At 50.6% G+C, this 20,209-nt stretch overlaps 3 protein-coding genes across 7 annotated transcripts; 1 reads left to right on the plus strand and 2 right to left on the minus strand.

Moving 5' to 3' along the window:
* Positions 1–1,560: 1,560 nt before the first annotated feature.
* HIGD2A (HIG1 hypoxia inducible domain family member 2A) lies at positions 1,561–2,509 on the minus strand. Its single transcript, XM_082456630.1, has 2 exons — positions 2,332–2,509; positions 1,561–1,978 (listed from the first exon to the last, which is right to left on the minus strand). Exons 1-2 carry the CDS (start codon positions 2,483–2,485, stop codon positions 1,812–1,814), a joined length of 321 nt encoding a protein of 106 aa, XP_082312756.1. The 5' UTR covers positions 2,486–2,509; the 3' UTR covers positions 1,561–1,811.
* On the plus strand, positions 2,487–7,131 carry NOP16 (NOP16 nucleolar protein). The gene is made up of 5 exons (XM_082456605.1): positions 2,487–2,874; positions 2,965–3,073; positions 4,245–4,314; positions 5,820–5,926; positions 6,678–7,131. The coding sequence occupies exons 1-5, from the start codon at positions 2,768–2,770 to the stop codon at positions 6,819–6,821; spliced, it is 537 nt and encodes a 178-aa protein (XP_082312731.1). The 5' UTR covers positions 2,487–2,767; the 3' UTR covers positions 6,822–7,131.
* A 1,674-nt stretch (positions 7,132–8,805) lies between these two features.
* On the minus strand, positions 8,806–19,592 carry ARL10 (ARF like GTPase 10). 5 transcript variants are annotated; one of them, XR_014262056.1, is made up of 5 exons: positions 17,801–18,187; positions 17,387–17,588; positions 14,345–14,520; positions 11,988–12,336; positions 8,806–11,560 (listed from the first exon to the last, which is right to left on the minus strand). XR_014262056.1 is itself a non-coding variant. In XM_082456575.1 (5 exons), the coding sequence occupies exons 1-4, from the start codon at positions 18,041–18,043 to the stop codon at positions 12,163–12,165; spliced, it is 795 nt and encodes a 264-aa protein (XP_082312701.1). In that variant the 5' UTR covers positions 18,044–18,187; the 3' UTR covers positions 8,806–11,560; positions 12,159–12,162. The 5 variants fall into 5 exon arrangements, 3 of the variants coding, with proteins under 3 accessions (XP_082312701.1, XP_082312702.1, XP_082312700.1); XR_014262057.1 differs by having other exon boundaries at positions 8,806–9,502; positions 11,449–12,336; XM_082456575.1 differs by having other exon boundaries at positions 12,159–12,336.
* Between the last annotated feature and the right edge of the window lie 617 nt (positions 19,593–20,209).

The raw sequence follows: 20,209 nt of genomic DNA on the forward strand, positions 1-20,209 counted from the left end.
AGGGATTCTGTTGGTCTGTCATATAGCCACAGACACTCAGAGGGGAAGCAGCTTGGAGGGAAGAGGCAAGACGAGAGGTTCCCGGTGGGGGCTCCCTCTTTGCCTGGGTGAGGGGCTGGTGAAGGTAGCCTCTGCCACAGCCCTTCCTTGGGATTGGTCAGGACCCTCTCCCTCTTTCAGCTGTGCTCTTTTGTGGATTTGGGAGAAACAATCAGTGACAACACCTTCCCCTTCAACAGAGTTGCAAACAGGTTATGTTCAAGCCATTGTGATCTGAACAATGTTTAAAAATATTTAATTGCCAACCGTATTAGTTTCCCAGAGCTGCCATAACAAAATACCACAGCGTCTGGTTTAGAACAACAGAAATTTATTGTCTCACTGTTCTGGAGGTCGTAAGTCTGAAATCATGGTGTCAGCAGGGCCATGATCCCTCTAAAGGCACTAGGGAAGGATCTGTGTTCCTGGGTGTTCCTTGCCTTGTACAAGCATTACTACAATCCTGAGTTCATCTTCACGTCGCCTGCTCTCTATACGTGTCTGTCGCTGTGTCCATGTATAAGGTCACCAGTCATATTGGATTAGGGCCCACCCTACTGACCTCATTTTAACTTGATTACCTCTGAAAAGACCCTATTCCCAAATAAGGTCACATTCTGAGGTACTGGGGTTAGGACTTCAACTAATCTTTTTTTTGGGGGGGGCCCACAACACCAACAGTTAAAAATAGTGGCCATCCTCTCTAGAAGTGCCATAGTCCTCACCACTTCATATCTGTTCCTTGTGGAGGCCAAGGGTCACCACAATGTACTGCTTTACATTTATAATCTCTGTCTTACAGCTGAAAGACCATGGTGGGGGCAAGAAACTTAGCTGGCCTAAGTCATTCAGCTGGTGTTGAAACTGATGGAGTCACGGATAGAAGGAACCTGAATCCAAATCAACACTTTAGGGCTGACTGCAGACTAGGAACACCTGTTTGAGACTTTACATGAATGAGAAACTCATGAGTTGACTCTTTCTAGAGTTTGCTCAGGGCCCCAGCCTCCTTTTTTCCTTAGCCATAAAACACTAGGTGCTGCCACAAACCACTGGCAAGCTTTGGGATTGTGCTTTATGCTCTTTCTGTTACACCAGGCTGCTTCTCTAAGCCTCAGTTTCCTGGTCCGTAAAATGCATCAAGAACCAAGCTGAGACGGTCTAGATCAGTGGAGCCTTAGGTGCTCTCAGGAGGTGGGATTGGGGTCAGGAGTAGAAGTGGAGGGCAGAGCCCCCTGCCTCTGACAGAACCATGGCAGCCGTCGTATGAAGGAAGGTTTTCTACTGAAAGTTTGAAAACTGTTGGAAAGATCAGTTTTTTGTTTTTTGTTTTTTTTTCGTATAACATCACTGTAGAGACTCTCTACTTTTAATAAGTACCCCAGGGTGATTCTTACCAGGAAAGTTTGAGAATCAGTAGACTATTGGAATTCTAAGAGTCCCTGCAGTCTTTAGTCTGTTTTCTCCTAAAACCAAAGACCAAAAACCATGGGGGTGAGACTGGGAATGAATTCACCAAACTACAAGTGGATCAGAGTTTATTAAGTAGGGAGTGGAGAAGGTGCAGCACAACTAGAAGTATGCAACACTCAAACTGAACCGAACCTGAGATTTCTGAAAAAAATCTGTCGGTTACACAATTGGCCACTTCTGCCCCCACTGATACAGGGGCTTGTCAGGGGAGATGAGGGAATAATGCCAGTGGCAGGACCGGTGGTTGCTCCTGGAGCTGGGAACGATCTCCGCGGAGCTTTCAAGGCCAGGCCACCGACTCAGGGTCGAGATTTCAGAGTGGAGGCAGCCAGACCCATCAAGATGGCTACGACCGTGAAGCCCTGGGCGGCGATTCGAGTGCGCATCATGAGCTGGGAGCGCTGGCTCTGACCCCGGTGGAAGCAGTAGAGGCCGTAGGTAAGGGCGGCCGCTGTGCCCAGGCAGCCTGAAGAGGCGACAAAGCAGGTGGGAAGCACCCTCCCCGCTTTGGGCTCCCGCCCCCAGGGTCAAAATCTCTAAACAGCAGCTGAGGAGAGGGGGGTATGGGGTGGAGCTGAGGTGGGAGGGGCTGGCCGAAGCGGGGGTCCTTCGAGTCAGAATCGGCCCCAGCTCAGCGCCCCATCCCGTCCAGCTCCTGCTCCAATCACCGCCCAGCCCCTCACCGCCCGGCCCCTTCGCTGCATCTCTGGTCCACTCTCATTCCGGTCCCCACCTGGCGTCCCCGGTCCTCCCCGATTTCATTCCCCTCTATATCACTGTCTTCTTGGTCTACAGTACCTTTAGCGCCCGCTTGCTTACCTATGGGTACCATTGGGTTCTCGCGGGTCTTGCGAAGAAACTTTTCCTTGAAGCTTTCCGAAGTGCTGTATACACTGGGGCTAAAGCCCTCAATGACTGGGGGCTGCGATGGTTCAAAGGGTGCCTCCGGAGTGACAGGGCGAGGAGTCGCCATGTTTTAGGCTACAGCCGTAGGAGAAAATCCGGACGCTAAACCCCGCCTCCTGATGAGGTCATCAAAGAAGGCGGGGAAAAGGACTTTGCTCAGTGTTGTACGCAGGTGTAATCCCTCATGGCACTCTGGGAGTCGTAGTAATCAGTCTGCTGTCGCTGCGAGGAGGACTACATTTCCCCAAAGCCTGCGAAACCACGCGATCACTAGCCGGAAGGAGTCGCTACACGAGGTACTTGGAGTGAGAGGCCCCGAGTCTGAGTTACCCGTGCTGGGGTCAGCGCGATGCCTAAAGTCAAGGGGAAGACTCGGAGGCAGAAGTTCGGTTATAATGTTAACCGGAAGCGTCTGAACCGGAATGCTCGACGGAAGGCAGCGCCGCGGATCGAATGGTGAGGGGACCAAGGTTCAGAAGGCAGGGGGCCTCGGGCGGGACAGCCGGCGAGATGATGGTTACTAGATCGCCCTCTCTTTTCCCGTAGCTCCCACATCCGACATGCCTGGGACCAGACCAAATCGGTGCGGCAGAACCTGGCCGATATGGGTTTGGCTATGGACCCCAACAGGGCAGTGCCCCTTCTTAAGAGAAAGGTAGTGACGTGGTAGGGTCCCGGCCCTTGCCCTCCACCTCCAGCTCCCCCCCGCCCCCCACCCCCGCCATACTTAGCTGGGTTTCAGAACTTAATCCTATTACCTCCCTCACTCCCTTCCTGGGTTTGCGACTTCCCCACAGCCAACTCGGCCAGGCTGTACTGACTGTGGTTGAGGGTCCCTTCATACTCCCTCCCCCAGCACACATTGGACCTGGGTTGGAGCTTCCCCTTTCCTTCTGCACTTACTTTTTTTCCTCTGAAATTAAACTGTTTGGGTCCCTTGGCATCTCAGCCATATTTTCCAGAATTTATCTTTTTCTGCCCTTAACTTTCCTAATAAGGAGTTTGGAATCTTTACTTATTGTTCCTTACACCTTTCCTCAGTTATCCAATCGTCCTTGGTCTGAGGCTTCCCTAGGGGTAGTTTTTCCCAGGGCTAATTTCTCCGGAATAATTCTTTTTCTGGACCGCTCTCAAAAATAGCACCCCTTTTCACTCAGTAACTTATTTCCTGCTTTATTTTAATTCATTGGCACTTGTAAATACTTGATGGTATATTATATTGTATATTTGTTTATTGTCTGTGCCTCCTTCCCCCAACATAATCTCCTGGGGACAAGAATCTGTGTTCCATTCACTACTAAATCCTGTGGTGCCTAGGATGTGACTAGTGCTCAATAAATAGTTAACCTAATGAATGGGCTTGCTGATTGGATTTGTCCCATTGCCTTCAGGCATGTTTCTTTTTATCCCTTCATGCCAGAAGAAAATGGCACTACTGTTTCTTGAACAATTATGAAGCTATAGCCAAGCACCGTCAGCTTGCTCCTCTGCATAAGAGAAGATGTCTGACATCTCTTCCTCGTTGTAAAGTATAAAGTGCTTTCACGTGCATTGTTTCATTTGCTAACCGCACAGTTAAGTGAGGCAGGCAAGGGGTATTATGCCCATTTTATAGTTAGGCACAGAAAGATGAATTGCTTACTTGAGCCTCTTGGGAACCACGAAGCTTCCAGGGCATTAGTTCTTTTTGTCATCTATTCTTGCCTTTGTGGAGGGATCCTTGTGGGTAATGCAGTTGTGTTGGGACGGGCAGGAGCCTTTAGAATTTCCCCTCATCCAGGATCTTTTCCTGTGTCTACTGGTCTCACGGTCTCTGTTCTCTGCAGGTAAAGGCCCTGGGAGTGGACGTGGAGGAGAGGCCTAAGGAGCTCATGCGGAAGCCCTATGTGCTCAATGGTGGGTGTGGGCCACATTCCTCTAGGTCACCATCCTGCTCAGTTAGAGCTGGAAAGGACCCTCAGATGTTCTCATTTTACAGATGGAGAAACTGAGGTTCAGAGGGAAGAAGTGAGCTGGTCTAGGGCTCAGCTTGCAGAGTTAGGACTGTGTTCCGGCTGAGACATTTTCAGTCTACTGGCTAAGCTCCAGTGTGTGAAGGGAGGTCAGAGATGTTCAGGGAGGATGTAACTAGTGCCTGAGAGGATAGAAGAGAAAACGGTAAGTCTCAGGCACACATTCAGCTTCTCATGAGATTAAGGATGAACAGATTTTTTTAAAGATTCCACCATGTAATCTTTCCAGTGATAAATCCAATTTTATGTATATTAAGGCTATAGAGACTGAATATTAAAACAGAATAGGGTAAATTCTGCAGGGAAGCAGGAATACTCTGGAATATTCTACCCATCCTTCCTCTTTCCTGTCTGTGATATTTAACAGTTCTCCTAAAGTTTAAAGTATCTGAATGACCAGACATTTGATATAGAATTCTGTGAGTTCCTGTCTGTAGTTTATTTTAATGATTCTTGTAAGAGTTACTGACTGCACAGGACTGTATATACAAAATCGTGTGTACTCTCTGCAGTCAAAGCTAATCTTAAAAAATTTTACTTTTAATTCTTTAATTAAAAAAAATTTTAATTGTGGTTAAAAAGCACATAAAATTTACCATCTTAATCATCTTAAAATGTATAGCTCAGTAGTGTTAAGTATATTCACATTGTCTTGCAACAGAACTCCAGAACTTTCATCTTGCACGACTGAAACTCCTTACTCATTAAACAATAATGCCCTGTTCTCCCCTCCCCACAACCCATGGCAACCAAGTCAAAGATAATTTTGACTATAAGCAATTTTAGCACCTAACCCCGGATAAGATTTGACTACCTCATTTCCATGAGGTAGCTATTTTTCTCCCTTCATAGATGAGGAATGGGGGAGTATTTACCTAGCTATTTTAGGTGTGAGGCCATTATTGGAGCTTGGCTTTTCCCCTCACATGGAGCAGAGAGGTGCCTCAGGCCCTAGTTCTTAGAGCTCGAGGTCTCATTTATTCACACCTTTCCACTTCACGTATTGTTATTAACTCTTCAAGAGGTTCTCAGAGAGTTTTGGAGCTGGAAGGGAGCCCTGTCCTGTGGACAGGCAATGCATCTTCATCTCTGTCCCCAGGACCTGGCACTAAGTAGAGATTTTTAGCTTGGTGCCTTTCTTTCACCCATCTGAGACCCAAAGAGCGGTGACTTGCCTTTCAGTTCATTGCCATACTGATAGATGCTTGTGCCATAGACAGAGTCTGGGACCTGAGGGCCTAAAAAGAAGTTTCTAGCACTGAATTTGCAGATGGAAAAGCTCATCAGATGGTTGGTGTAGCAACTCTTGTGGCTTGGAATTGACTGAGCAGCTCAACTTGTGCAGGAAGTAAAGCCTCATTCCCTGTCTCTCGGTTTCTCTCAACCCAGACCTGGAGGCAGAAGCCAGCCTTCCAGAAAAGAAAGGAAATACGCTATCTCGGGATCTCATTGACTATGTTTGCTACATGGTGGAGAACCATGGGGAGGACTATAAGGTGAGTGGCTTAGGCCTGGCAGGAGGAACCACTTGGGCCCTTTGGGAAGGTACCCTGGACCATTCAGGGTCTGATATGCTTGCTTATTGCCTGTTTCCTGAGACTGAGTGGAAACAGAGAGGAAAGAGAGACCCTAAGAAATGGATGCCATTGACAGAATGCTTATAATTGGATAGACTGAGTGGCCTGTGGTTCATATCGCACTCATTGATATGTTTTGCTTGCATGGTATTTTTATTAATCAACTTGAACTACAGGTGACCCTTGAACAGCTTGAGAGTTAATCTGTCTATATTTATAGTTGGTCCTCCAAGTCTGTGGTTCCTCGCATCTAGGGATTCAACCAACCATGGACCATGTAGTGCTGTAGTATTTACTACTGGAAAATATCCGTGTATAAGTTGACCCATGCAGTTCACATCTGTGTTGTTCAAGGGTTAACTGTAGTTGCCATTTTAATTATCGGAGGTTTCAAATAAAAGTCCTTATTTTTGGCTTCTTTGAAAAATTGAAAGATCTGGGTACAATGAACCCCCGTGCCCAGGTGGGATCAGTTGGCGATGGATGAAGAATGAGCTACTCAGCTGGTCCCAGCTCCTGCCTAGTCCCTGAGGGCATTTCCCCACATACACTATGGCTTTTGAGGTGAGGAATCTGAACCTCAGGGATGGGAAGTAGCTTGCCCAACTCAGGGCTAGGATTTGAACCTTGCCTGTCCAGCCTTCTTCAAGTGGCCCTTCTCTCTTCTTAGGCTATGGCCCGGGATGAGAAGAATTACTATCAAGATACCCCAAAACAGATTCGGAATAAGATCAACGTCTATAAGCGTTTTTACCCAGCAGAGTGGCAAGCCTTTGTCGATTCTTTGCAGAAGAATAAGATGGAGGTTGAGTGACTGGTTTACACCTGCCCCAGGTTGAGACTTCCTCCTGGACCAGAGAAGCTGGAGCCAGGGTTTAAGGCAAGGAGAGGTGTGCGGCTACAGATGAGGCTAGCCAAACCCAATGGAATCAAAAGGTTACAGCACACACATACACACACACACACAAAATCTCTCACACTTCCCTTTGGGGAAGGCACTGTCTCCCAGAGGCTTCAATTTATGTTCTTCTGGAGTCTCTGGGAAAAGCCAGAACCTGCTGTTTTCAGAGTGGGTGGTTTGTTTGAATGTAGTCTGTGTACAATAAAATACAGTATTTTACTTCTCTGATGGTTTTGCATTTGCCCCTCCCAGCCAAGCCCTGGGGCTGCCCCTGCAAAAACCTACTCAGCCAAGGTAAAGAGGCCATTCAGCCCTTTTTGCTCCATATTCACATGCCCTTCTAGGCACAGCCTCCCTCCTCTTCTCCCCTGTTCTGGTTCCACTGCTCTCTGCCTTGGTTTCCTGCATAGCAGTTCCACTAACGCTTCTACAGAAGCCTGCTGGGAACCCTGGGCTGCTTGGGAGGGGCTTCCAGTGCTTGCCTCACCCCAGGCTGGGGGCTGGTGGACCGGTTCTCCATGGCCCTGGTCTGAGGCCAGCTGTGGCTCAAGTGCCAGAGGGTAAGGAGCTGTATAGCTGCCTCCTGGTCTGTCTTCAAGTGACCTGCCTTTGCTACTTGTCTTTCCTGAAGGGAGTCTGAGGCCCCCAAACCTGCTTTCTGAGACCATCTGGGGACTGCTGAATACCACTGTGCTGTGTGCCAAGCACTGGGCTACACACTGCATGGCCATTCCTTGGGGCCAGGCCTGCCTAATTCGGTGGCACGACTGGTATATAGCAGGATCACAGACAAGCTGTGGGGTGGGTGCTGGGCATTTTCTTGTCTTGATACGTTATCCTCAGCTATTAATAATACAGAAAACCTCTGTTCCTAAGCTTTCTCCTTAAAGCACGTAAAATTTGTCTCTCCTCACTGCTCTTGAAAAGAAGGGCTTATGTTTTTACATAGAACATTTCACATAAAACCCTGTAAGGTTGTGTGGTATCTTCATGTTGCAGGAAAGGAAACAGGCTTGAGAGGCGTTAACGTGGGGTTTGAAGTCAAGTCTGCACGATGACTAAGCCTAGACTTTCTCTTGCTGACCTTCTCTTTGGACCCTGAAGGCAGCCCACCCGTCCCACACCATTAAGGCAGGCTGGAAACTAGACAGAAACCACCCCCCATCAGATCCGGCCTGCTAGACTCCAGCAGTGACTGGCCATTGTGAACACCTCGAGCACAGCCTTTATGATTTGAGTCTGCAGCAGAGCTCCTGGGGGCCTTCGTGATTTGGCCTCCTAACTTCTGCCCTTCACAGCATTCCAAATTCATGCCTTTGACCAGGCTGGGCCCTTAACCTTGTTTCTTCACCCAGTTCAGGTGCCAGCTTTAGGAAACCTTCCATACCACCTTCCTCTACCCCCAGGCTGGAGTTCCCATGCCCCAGACTTCCTGTAGCAGTGCCTATCACAGTCATAACTACCTTTTAGTCTGGTTGACATTCTCTACCAGACTGGGCTTGAGTGCAGGGACCTTGTCTGGGAATCCCAGAGCCCAGCCCAAGGCAGGTACTGGGGGAATGCTTGTGGAATGGCGCCACCTGCATTCTGACCTCTGGCATGGAGGCACTCAAAAGATGCTCTCGCTCCCATTTCCACGCCTAGCTCTGGCCCCGACAGCTAGAACTCCTCCCAAGAAAGGGTTTGGGTTCCTCCCCAAAAGTACTGAATTAGGCCAAAGCTGATGTTCCTTAACCGTCCACCCCCATGTGGACTGAAGGGCTAGGGGACTGGAACTTGCTGTTTGACACGCTGTGTCACAGGAAGTGTTCTGGGACCACCCTCCAGAGCTGCCCCTCACTGGAACTATAAGCACCAAGCACACGTTCCTCAAAATCAGAATTTATGTGAAACCATATCCGAATTTTTGGCGTTTATTGTATACCTCAAACAGCCACCACACTCCATTTTATGCAGTTCGTGGGTCCGTGTTCACAGGGCACGGGCTGGGACAGCAAGGCTCCTTTACTTCAAATCTTTGATGGCAGTCTTCCCCTTGTCCCTTAATGGGCCCACCTCCTGGAGGCAGCGGGAAAACTTGGAGGTTCCCCTTTTCAGTTACTAGAAAGGACTTAGAGGATGTGGGAGCACACAGCAAAGGTGAGAGGCAGGCTGCTCAGACTGCCCAGGTCTGAGGTCTGGGGCAGGATGAGGACGACGATGGAAACCACAGGCGAGTTTTAGCAGCTGGTTCAAGATGCTGGCAGTTGCTACTAAACTAGCATACGAACAAAATGATTCCCAAAGGCAAGTGGAAACATTTTTCTGGAGAACCTGGGGTTTCATTCAGACAGGCTAGAGTTGTGAGATTTTTCATTAGCATTTCTCTGCGGAGGATCGGGAGGCCATGATGGACCAACTTTACCTCCTCCCCAGTCCTTAGAGCTGGATACCAACGTGTCAGCGCAAGCCTGCAACGGGCAGTTCTGGGCGCCAAGAAGTGCCAGAGGAGGCTTCTTAGAATAGGCGGCCAGTCCAAGGTGATGGTCCCAGCAGCCTCAGGATCCCTCTTGCCTAGACCATCCACATGTCCAAGCTCTGGGCCAGGCTGGCCTCTCTTCAGAGGGATAGCAGCAGGTCAGAAGCCATGGTTTAATTTAAATAACTCTTAAGAACAGAAGCCCCTAGAGCCAGGGTAAGTGATCCAGGCATAGGTTCAACCAGCAAGTAGGTGCAGAAACTTCCTTCCCATGTGAAGTGGGCACTGTATGGTCTTCATTAGAATATGAGAGCTGCCCAGCCATTCACTCCCTATTCCCAAGCTCAGGTAGAGTCAGGGCAGTAGGGGGAACACAGCGTCACCCAGACTAGTCAGGAACCTCACTTTGAGATGAACAGCTCCAGGTAATGACTGGTTCCCTAAAGCAGTCATCTGGGCTCCAGAACCAAAGTCACATTCAGGAACAACTAGGTAAGAGCACCACAAGGCCAGGCAGTTAGCTGTTCTTAAGAAAGGCCTTTCCCCACTTTGCCCAATCTGGTCCTGGTAGGAACTGGAGCAGATGAGTACTGTTTGCCACCCAGCCAGGACAGGCCAGCAGCTCCACACGCGAGGCACCGCCACAGGCCAACAGGACGTTTATACACTCTGTGCAAGCACCAGGGGGTGGCACCCTGGACCTTCAGTGCTCCTCAGTGGTGTCTTCTGGTGTGCCACTGGGACCTGTCAGTTCTGAGAGTGGTCTTTGAAAGTTGCTAAAGTACACATAGTTAAACTCTACTCAAGTTCACCTCCCCACAGTGGGGACTTTAAAAACTGTACTACATAGTGATACTCATTAGACCAAAGGCAGATCTTAATTAGTAGAAAAGGGTGCCCCCCTCAACAATGCTGGCTCCAAAGGTAACTTTTAAGTACTAGAGGACGAGGTGGAGTTCATAGAACAGAGAAGTAAAGCCTCTCAACCTTCTAATGGCGAAATGAAAGGCGTCAGCAGAGCTTCAAAGGCTACTCTAAAACCCAACTCATTCCCGAAATATTTAATAAAATCAGTCAAATCACTTCTTAAAGCAGAAAGTTAATCAGAATTTCAAAGAAAGTGATTCTATTCTGAGACACCTACAGCCCACCTTCCTGGCCTGCCCCTCTTGCACCGGCCACAGCATGGAACTACAGCACACTGAGTAAATGTCAAATGAAACAAAGGCACATAATCTCTATTCTCAATTAAAAAGCAAACTGAGTTGGATATCTCCTTGAAAAAAAGGCCCATTTGTGGAGGTGACAGTTCAGTGGCCCCTGACAAAAGACTCCTTCTTTTGCCTGCACTAAAGAGAAGTGTCAGTACAGAGACAGTCCTTAAACTGGCTGATCACTGGAAACAGGAGAATTATGGAATGTGTACTGGAGAGGACAGCAGAAATTCTGTCCAACTTTGCCTTAGCTGGGCAATCAGCAGGTCTAGAAAGGCTGAGTGATGTACCCAAGGCTACCCTGTTGGTTGGTCTGCTAATTCTCATTTCTTTTTATTTGGATAACTATGATGAAATTGCCTTTCCCAGAGTCATGTTACCTACACAGTTTGTGTCCCTTTGACTGCTGGGCCAAGTGGTGGAGTTCAAGTTCATATGGATCATCGTGAAGTATTATGACATCAATTACAGCCACAGAGGGTCAGGGGAGTGCAAGCTCTGTCTCCAATGAAACATGTAGCTTACCACACTGTCATTCATGATTCCAGTTATTTTCCTCAAAGATCCAAATTTTCCATGACAATCTTCTGGGGTTTTAATAACAGCACCTAGAAACAGAGCCTAAACTTTGGCCTGTTCCTTTTATAAATAAATAAATAATTAAATGCAGTTTGGAGGTCAACATCCTGCTCCGCTGACAGTCTTCTTCCCAGGGGCACAGGCAGGCTCCTTCCTTCCCCAGACTTATGTAAACATGGGCATTGGCACAGTTAGTGTAAGAGCAGCAGCTTCTGTCTCCAGATTTTGGTGGGGTGGGGGGCTGGGGGAAGCTTTCAGTTTTTCTGATTAGCGGGTGAATACCACTTACTCTGTAGTCAAGAGGCTGGTGGGCCAGGCCTCAACCTCGGGGAAGCAGGGAGGTTTCAGAAAGCTCCTTGTTAGGATCTCTAGGTTCGTCCTTGAGCTTCTTATCTTCATGGCTGGGAAATACATCTCCAAGTTAGAAAAAAAACATAGAAATCACTTCTCTTTAAAAAGGATGGCCCTGGGGCCAGAGAAGGAGGGATTGCACAAGGCCATGAGCCAGCTGGGGTTGCAGGATAATGCAGGAGTCGGGGTCTGAGCTCACAGCGTACCGCCCAGAACCTGCCCACATTAGAGGGGTGTTAAGTCACCAGGAGGGAATGGTCTAGACTGGGCATACTTTGGACACCTACACCGGTCCTCAACCACTGGGATCTACAGGGCGGGAAGAACTAAGCCTGCTGAGCAGCTCACTGTACAGGTCAGAGGACGAGGCTGCCTTCCCTGGTGAAAGTGGGATTCACTCCCAGCCCAGAATGGGCAAGACACCGTTCTCTCCTCAGCCTCACCCGCCTCCCTGCTTCAGCCTCATGGCTAGCTCACCAGGAAGGCTTCCATATGGTTCCTGGCCTGCCCAGGCCCTGCTCTTGAGAGGGCGAGGAGGGGAGAAGGGAAGTGCTGCCACATAGCCTGTGCCCCAGGCCCCGGCTGGGGATGAAGAAGCAGGAGGAGCAGAACTGGGGTCCCAGGGCTGGCTGGTGAGCAGGTGGGTACCAGCCTAGGAGAGAAGCTCCAGGAGCAGTCTCCAGATGTGCACGGTGCCAGGATTTTCAAAGCCGGCTCCTGCAGGGGCAATGCTGGCTGCCAAGAGGAAGACTTCCCGCTGGTTGTCGACAGCCTGAAGGCCCAGCTCCTGCTGCAGCTCCACCACACTCATGGCCTCGCTCAGGTCCTGGGATGAAACAGAGATGTCAGGAGGGACTGACAGTGTTTCCCAACAACCCACCCTTGTCATCTATGAAATAAACTGTTCTTTGGCTCCCTGGGGGAACACTGGGGCCTAAGTTCTCTCACGGCCACTTGGTCTAAACTCTTCCTCATCTCTGACTTTCCTTGGTATCAATCTCTTTCCACCCCGTCATTCTTACCCGCAGCCACTGTGCTAAGAAAGAGCACTTCCTCTAAGTCAGGCATTGCGATAGGCACTTAATCTTACTTAATTCTCACAGTCCACACTTAACTGATGAGGAAATCAGCTCAGGGAGGTGAAGTCATTTAGCCAATGAAACAGTGATAAGTGGCAGAGCCAGGTTTCAAACTCAGGTTGGCTTGATGACCAAGTTTATAACCTTTATAGGAACCCTAGCTCAGTTTCCTAAACTTAATGGTGGAGAGATCTTACAGTAGGGTCACTTCCAGACAAGGGCCTTACCTTCCCTAGACTTCTAGAAACCCGGTGACGAGAAAAAGAAGCCACTACACAACATGGCTGGTGATGGTACATTTTAATTTCAAGCCTGGCCCAAGATTAAAATGATTCTTCTTGGAGCAATTCATAGAGTGCTGGGACCTCAGGTGTTATTTCCTGTAGGTTCAAAATCACTATAAATTATAGTTTATATACAAGATGATGATGTGATTTACTGTCCAAACTGGGGTACTTCTTTTTATTTTAATTAATTAATTTATTTATTTTAACGTCTTTATTGGAGTCTAATTGCTTTACAATGTTGTGTTAGTTTCTGCTGTATAACAAAGTGAATCAGCTATATGTATACATATATCCCCATATCCCCTCCCTCTTGCGTCTCCCTCTCACCCTCCCTATCCCATCCCTCTAGGTGGACACAAAGCACTGAGCTGATCTCCCTGTGCTATGTGGCTGCTTCCCACTAGCTATCTATTTTACATTTGGTATACTATATGTCATTGCTACTCTCTCACTTTGTCCCAGCTTACCCTTCCCCCTCCCCATGTCAAACTGGGGTACTTCAGAGACTCAAAGTAGGTACTATTAATAGTTATACAAGAGCAACAGGCATAAATGGGGGCTGTCCCAGGCAGACCAGGACATATGGTTACCCTATTTATAAATGACTGTCAAGTATTTCCTAATAGGCAGGGGGAACCTGAGGTCAAAGATGGACAGCCTCTCTCCAAGCCAGGCTGGAAACATGCCCCACAGCTATCAGGACCATGGGCACAGGCCACATGAAATATGACAGGACTCTATACTGTGGCAGAGAATGGCATCTTAAGTGTGCGATGCCGAGAGTCGCTGGGCCGGGAGAGGTAGAGTGAAGAGCAGGAACTTTGAGGAAGATCTAAGCTCAACTCCTGGCTTTGCCACATACCAGCTGTAACTCTGGGCTAACAGCAAGGCCTAAAGTGGGGTTTTTGTAAGACAAGTGAGGTCATGATTACCGGGTGCTTAGCACGCTGTAAGCACACAATAAATGTTAGTTCTTATTATTATTTAATCTGTTCAACTTCTTATCACTTCCTAGCTGTAGCTCTCTGATCTAGAGTCAGAAATCATACGGACATAGAAGAGTGGAAAAGGTGCAGGTTTTGGAGTTAGACATTCCAATTTTACTATTTTCAAGGTGTACAAAATTTCTCTGAGCTTCCGATTCCCCATCTGTAAAATGGAAAGAGTATCCCATATCTTGTAGGGTGAACAGAAGCATAATATGAAATGTTATTTGAAACCACACCTGGGAAGTAGTGGACACTTAATAATAATTTTTCTCATTTCTCTAGGATGACAAATGACAGGCAAAGAGGAAGGCAGAGAGGGGATGAGGATTAGGAATGAGGAAAGAGTACAGGTAGCAGAGGTGGGGGACAGTTTCTCAGCTAAGCATTGCAGGTCATGGGCCTGGGCCCAAATACCTCTCCAGTGCTCCCTGCCCCTGCCCAGGCATCTGTGGATCAAGACAGCCTCCCATGGCTCTCACCTGCTTGTTGGCCACGATGACGACAGGCAGGTCAGGGTCCTTGTCCAGTAGCTTGTGCAGCTCCTGTCGGGCCCAGGGCAACCGCAGCCGGTCAGCCGAGTCCACCATGAACACCAGCACGTCCACTTCATTCACAAACTCCTTCCAGTAGAAGCGCAGATTCTGGCTGCCACCGACTGAGGAGAGGCCAGGGGCCAGCTCAGAGCCTCCCTGGGCCCTGGCTCTCTACATATAACCTGACCCCACCCCACTTCCTGCCTTCCAAGGCTCCACTGGCCAGGAGCAAGGGAAAGTCCACAGGTTCCAGAGCCAATCAGACCTGGGTTTAGCTCCAGCTCTGACAGCTAGGTCTCCCTGCGCAGGTCGCTACCTCTGGGCATCAGTCTCCTCCTCACTGAACTTACCTAACAGGTTGCAGCAGAACCCAAAGGTACCACATGCAATGCACCTTTCACAGGACTGGTGTATAGTATATGCTCAATAAATAGTACTCTCTGGTTCTTTCTCCTGGGCTGCCTTGCCTCCTCCCAAATTCTAGCTTCCTCCTGGGTCAGTGGCGGCTGTGGTCAGCAGCCAGGACTCCCTGCCCTGCCTGTGCACAGCCATTCTCCATTCGGCTTCTCTTGTTCAGTCTAGTCGCCCCATTTTCTTTCCTTGGAAACACCATACTCAACAGTGCCACCAAGTGGCTGCCCAAGTGCACCCCCAACCTGGGTTATTGCTGTTCCCCTCTGTCCCTCTGCAAAGTCCCCACTGGTCATCCTGCATCCTAGTGTTTCTGGTTATACTTCTGACACTTGTGGGCTCTAAGCTCTTTGAGAGTTAGAGCTATTTATCTCTGGATCCCCCCAAAGCCCTCAGCACAATGCCTGGCACATAGCAGGCACTCAACAAGTATATACTGAGTGCTTACTAGGTGCCAAGCACTGATCTGGGTGCTGGAGATACAGAGGTGAGCAAGGCAGGCAGGGGCCCTGCTCTCAAGGAGCTCCCTCCGTAACCAGAAACAACACAGCAGTAACACATAAACACATTCCACAAAGGAAGGAAGTAAAACAGAAAAAGTGAAAGGGGTGGGGTGGGGTGGGGTGGGGTGGGGTGGTTGTATGTGCTGGTGGCTTTGGACTGGTTGGTCTGGGAAGGTGGTCTAAGGAAGCAGCATGTGAACTAAGTCCGGGATGACGAGAAGGAGCTAGTCATGAGATGAGGCAGAGAAAAGCATTATAGGCAGTGGGCAGAGCAAGATCCATGTGTTCGAGAAACAGAAGGCTGAGGCGCCGCCAGAAGGGGAGAGGAGGAAGCCATGACCAGCAAGGCTGCCCAGGGCTGGACCACACAGGGCCCTTAAAGCCACAGTGAGTCTGTGGGGAGCCCCTTAAACATTTTAAGCAAGAATGACATGATCTGATACGGGTTTCTGAAAGATACCGCTGTCCAACATTGAGGACAGAAGTGGAAGCAGGAAGACCAGCAAGGAGACTGTTGTAGTCCTGACAGGTGACCATGGCTTGGACCAATTAGGCAGAAATGGAGGTGGGGAGAAGTGAACAGACGCAGACTCCACTGGAGAATAAAGCTGACAGAACTAGCTAATAAAATGGGTATAGGAGGTGGGGGGAAGGGAAAAGTCATCAAAAATGCACAAAGTGCTCTCAGCTGGGCTCCAGGCCAGGCGCTGTAGGAGACCACAGTGAAGTGAGTGCTGTGGGAGGGGAAAGCCCCGGGACTTGAATGGGAGATCTGGGTTTGAATCCAGGTTGGGTGACCTTACTGAGCCTGGGATGTTAACAGGGTAGACCCCTGGGTAACATGAAAACACCAAACCCCTTCTTCCAAGGTGGAGGGAGGGGGATACTGTCTCTGCCAGACAGAGTGGGCCTCAAGTGCAGAACCCCCACTTGAATTTTCTGTGTCCCTGGCACAAGAGATGGAGACAGGGAAAGCTCATTGAAAGGACTAAATCTCAGGTGAATGTCAACGTTTGCTACAGTCAGGGAGAAAAGATGTAGCCAGGGCAGGCTAGCAGGCAAGGCCCTGAGACCAGAGGAACTGGGCCCATTCAGGCCAACAGCCAGGCCCTCAGAGTCCGATCCCACCACTTTAGGACTTAACTAAACCCACCTAGTCTTTATGGTCTGAGTCCTTTGGCTGGCAGGAAGGCTACCCGTCCCTCCCCACTGAGTCTGTGGCTGGACACAGGTGGTTAAGTACTGCTGCGCTCTCAATACCCTCTCTCCCATCCTCTCCTGGGACCCCAAGAGGCCTAACACTGAGGGCAGGAGGATGCTCAGACCCTCTCTGATCACTCAGCAAGCTCTCCCAGGTACCTGATTGGGGCTGGGCCCTAGGGGCCAGAGCTGGATCAGATTTATTGGTGCCCCAGATGCCTAGTCAGGGACACAGGGTGGTATGTGGCAAACACTGCAGCAGAAGGAGGAGCTCTTAACCTAGCCTGGGGGTCAGAGAAGGCTTCAGAGGGATATCATGTTTGACCTAAATCTTGAAGGATGAACAGCAGTTTAACAAGGGAAGAAGGGCTTTCCGGACTGGGGGAACAGTGCATGCAAAGCACGGAAGATTAGAAAGAAAACAGCAAGCACCCTTCAGAAACAAGCACTGTACATGGTGCTTAACATCGAGAGCCCAGAGCCAGATAGTCTGCATTAGCTGACCGGCAAGCTGCATGAGCTTGGATAAATTATTTTACTTTCTGGGCCTATAATGAAGGTGGTAACTGTTTCCGGTTTTACGGAGTTGTTGGGAGGGTTTTTAAAGTGATGTCTGTCAAGGGCTTGGCATACTGGAAACTTTAGTTGTTAGTATCTCAGTGTTAGGCATGTGGGCTGCAGTAAGGGTGAGGGACAGGGGGCGACCAAGCCAGAGTATAGAGCTTGGACTATATCCTGTGTCGCAGGGAGGCGTGGGAAGGACTTTCTACAGGGGCGTGTCCTGCTTAGATAAAAAGCCACGGCTTGGGTTCAGCTGAGATGATGGGGAGACAGCGGGAGTGTGGGGGGAGGGCGGGGGGGAAGGTCTGCTCACTCTCCAGCAGGTCCACCTCGAAGTCCTTGGTGGGCAGCCGCACGGAGTTGAAGCCCCAGGTGGGAATGTGGCCTTCCAGCGGTGGCTTCCCGGCCAGCACGCGCAGGAACGTGCTCTTCCCAGAGCCATCCAGCCCCAGCACCAGCACCTCGCGCTGCTCCAACTCCTCCAGCGCCGGCTCCTCGTCCGCCTCGTCCTCGGGCTGTGGGGCACGGGTCAGGCTGCGGTCGGCACCCTCCCGCCTCACCCTTCCCCAGGGAAGACCGAAGGCCCAAAGCGCCCATCCCCGCCCTGCCGCCGTTAAGGAGCAGCCAGGCCCGCTCTGGTGCAAAGGGACGAGCGGAGCCTATGGAGTCCTGAATCCCAAGACCCATTCTTCAGGTTTTTCCTGAGTGACCTCGAGCAAATTCCTACCCCTCGCGGAGCGTCAGCCTCCTCAGACTGACAATCCCCACATCCCACAGCGGAAGGAACCACCGAGTCGGGATAACGCGCAAATGAACCGCGCGGGCCCGGTGAGGGGGCGGAGGGCCTCTCCCGGCATCCCCCGGCCCGCGCGCACTGCGCAGGCGCCGGGCGGGCGCGGGCTGGGCCCAGCACTGGCCCGACGGGCTCCGGCTCCCCGGAGGAAGCCCTAGGCCTACGGCGGCGCAGCATAGCACACTCCCCCAAACGCCCACCCGTTCCTCGGTTCCGGGACTCCCGGCCGCCCGAGGCGCGCCCACCCGCGCGAGGCCTGCGGCGTCAAGCTCCCGCCCCGCAGGGCGGCGGTCACACCCCTCGGCTACGCGCGCGGAGACGCAGATCTCCTCCAGGTACTCACGTCCCATTCGTCCCACTCCGGAAGGCGGGCAGGCTCCGTGCCCCACCAGGCTTCGCCTCCGTCCCAGCGCCGCTCCCGTCCGCGGCCGAAGTAGGTCTTCCAGAGGATGAAGATCACCGAACCGAGCACGGCCGCCGCGCCACCCAGCGCCAGCACCAAGGAGCTTAGCAGCCGCGGCGCCATCGGGCCGGGCGAGGGGCACGGATGCCGGCTGCACAGGCCGAGCCAGCCGGCCTGCAGAAGATGGCCCCGCTGCGAACTGCCTCGGCCGCGCCCACCCACCCAACCAAGCCCCGCACTACAAGCCCCACAATGCACCGCCGCTGTCGCGACAGGCCGCCCGCGCCCTGGCGGCCGGAGCGGGGGCGCGGGCTGGAGCGCAGGGACCTCCCGCCCACTCTGCGAGGTGCGGTGTGGAGTGAGAGGCTGTGCCTGGGTAGGACAAGAGGCGGTGATACTGGCATCTACCGAGCACTTGCTGTGTGCCAAGGGGTTAGCTCACAGCTGTTCTAGGTTACCCCTTAAAACAGTGCCTCTTAGAAGGGAAACCGAGGCCCAAGTCACACCGTAGTGCTTTGGTGAAGCCTGCATTCAAACCCAGGCGATCTGTTTCCTAGATACCTCAAGAGTTCAGAGAGGAATTCTATGGGATGGCAGGTTATGGAGTGCAGAAGCAGGACTGGAACCCAGGTCCCTGACTGTTAGTAGTCTATACCCTGCCTTGGCTGCTGCCTGCTTCCCAGGGGTTCTGCTCTCTTTCGGTCTCTTGGCATCCTGATGAAGCAGGCAGGTCCAGGAGTCTGTTTAGACCTGACCACTTTGTCCTCCGTGACCCCCAGTGACTGCCAAAGTTTCCAGATGTAACACAAGGAGGAAAAGCAGGAGAAACGGGCCTGGGGTACTTAAGAGGAGGACCCTGTGAGGAACTGTGGGGTGAATGGGTATATTTTTACTGTAAACCACCTCAAGCCATCTTATACACCAGGGAGGACTCTGGGCTTTTTCCTAGTCACCCCCCGGTATGCTCAGATCTCTCCTGTTTCCTCTGCCTCTGGTTGCTACCTCTCCTTTCCATTTTAGCCCTGCTTTGGGATAATGTGCATTTCCTATTCTTTGACCCACCCACCCAGAGAAGCTGTTCTCACCAGGGTCTCTAACAAACCCCTTATTGGTAAATCCCTTGGTGGCATCTTAGTTCTTATCTTGCTTGACCTCCTGGCACCATTTAACACTGTTAAATCTTTTTTTTTTTTTTTAACAAATTTATTTTTGGCTGCGTTGGGTCTGTTGTTGCACACGGGCTTTCTCTAGTTGTGGCGAGTGGGGGCTACTCTTCTTTGCAGTGTGCGGCCTTCAATTACGGTGGCTTCTCTAATTGCAGAGCACAGGCTCTAGGCGCGCAGGCTTAGTTGCATCCGCGGCATGTGGGATCTTCCCGGACCAGGGCTCGAACCCATATTCCCTGCATTGGCAGGCGGATTCTTAACCACTGCACCACCAGGGAAGCCCCAACACTGCTAAATCTTAGCAGATGTTTTAATCTTCTTGGGCAGTCATAACAAAATACCACAGACTGGGTGAAAAACAATAAGAATTTAATTCTCACAGTTCTGGAGGCTAGGAAGTCCAAGATCAAGGTGTCAGCAGATTCAGTTCCTAGCTAGGGCCCTCTTGGCTTGCAGGCAGCCACCTTCTCACTGTGTCCTCAAGTGGCAGAGAGAGCGAGCTCTGCCCTCTCTTCCTCTTATGTGGACGCTAATCCCATGGTGGGGCCCCACCCTCTTGACCTCATTTAAATTTAATTACGTCCCAAGAGCACCACCTCCAAATACTATCATTACGATTACACTGGGGATTAGGGCATCAACATAATGTATTTTGGGGGGAATACCACCATTTGGTCCATAACAGCAGGTTTATAAAGAATGCTTCTGCTCCCCAAGTTTAGAACTAATGGAGAAGACAAAGAAGATGTTCAAATGGAGAGAAAAATGTCATCT

This window comes from Balaenoptera physalus, assembly GCF_965194825.1.
Source record: "Balaenoptera physalus genome assembly, chromosome: 3".
Taxonomy (NCBI): Eukaryota; Metazoa; Chordata; class Mammalia; order Artiodactyla; family Balaenopteridae; genus Balaenoptera; species Balaenoptera physalus.

Bases quoted from the DNA above. Each gene is read 5' to 3' on its own strand.
- HIGD2A (XM_082456630.1), bottom strand. From the start codon at position 2,485: ATGGCGACTCCTCGCCCTGTCACTCCGGAGGCACCCTTTGAACCATCG. The intron at 1,979-2,331 runs GTAAGCAAGCGG...TCGCCTCTTCAG, and splicing joins GAACCCAATGGTACCCATAG to GCTGCCTGGGCACAGCGGCC.
- NOP16 (XM_082456605.1), top strand. From the start codon at position 2,768: ATGCCTAAAGTCAAGGGGAAGACTCGGAGGCAGAAGTTCGGTTATAAT. The intron at 2,875-2,964 runs GTGAGGGGACCA...CTTTTCCCGTAG, and splicing joins GCAGCGCCGCGGATCGAATG to CTCCCACATCCGACATGCCT. The intron at 3,074-4,244 runs GTAGTGACGTGG...TGTTCTCTGCAG, and splicing joins TGCCCCTTCTTAAGAGAAAG to GTAAAGGCCCTGGGAGTGGA.
- ARL10 (XM_082456575.1), bottom strand. From the start codon at position 18,043: ATGCTGCGCCGCCGTAGGCCTAGGGCTTCCTCCGGGGAGCCGGAGCCC. The intron at 17,589-17,800 runs GTAGGAATTTGC...CGTGCCCCACAG, and splicing joins AGGCTGACGCTCCGCGAGGG to CCCGAGGACGAGGCGGACGA. The intron at 12,337-14,344 runs GTGAGAGCCATG...GTTTCATCCCAG, and splicing joins TCATCGTGGCCAACAAGCAG to GACCTGAGCGAGGCCATGAG.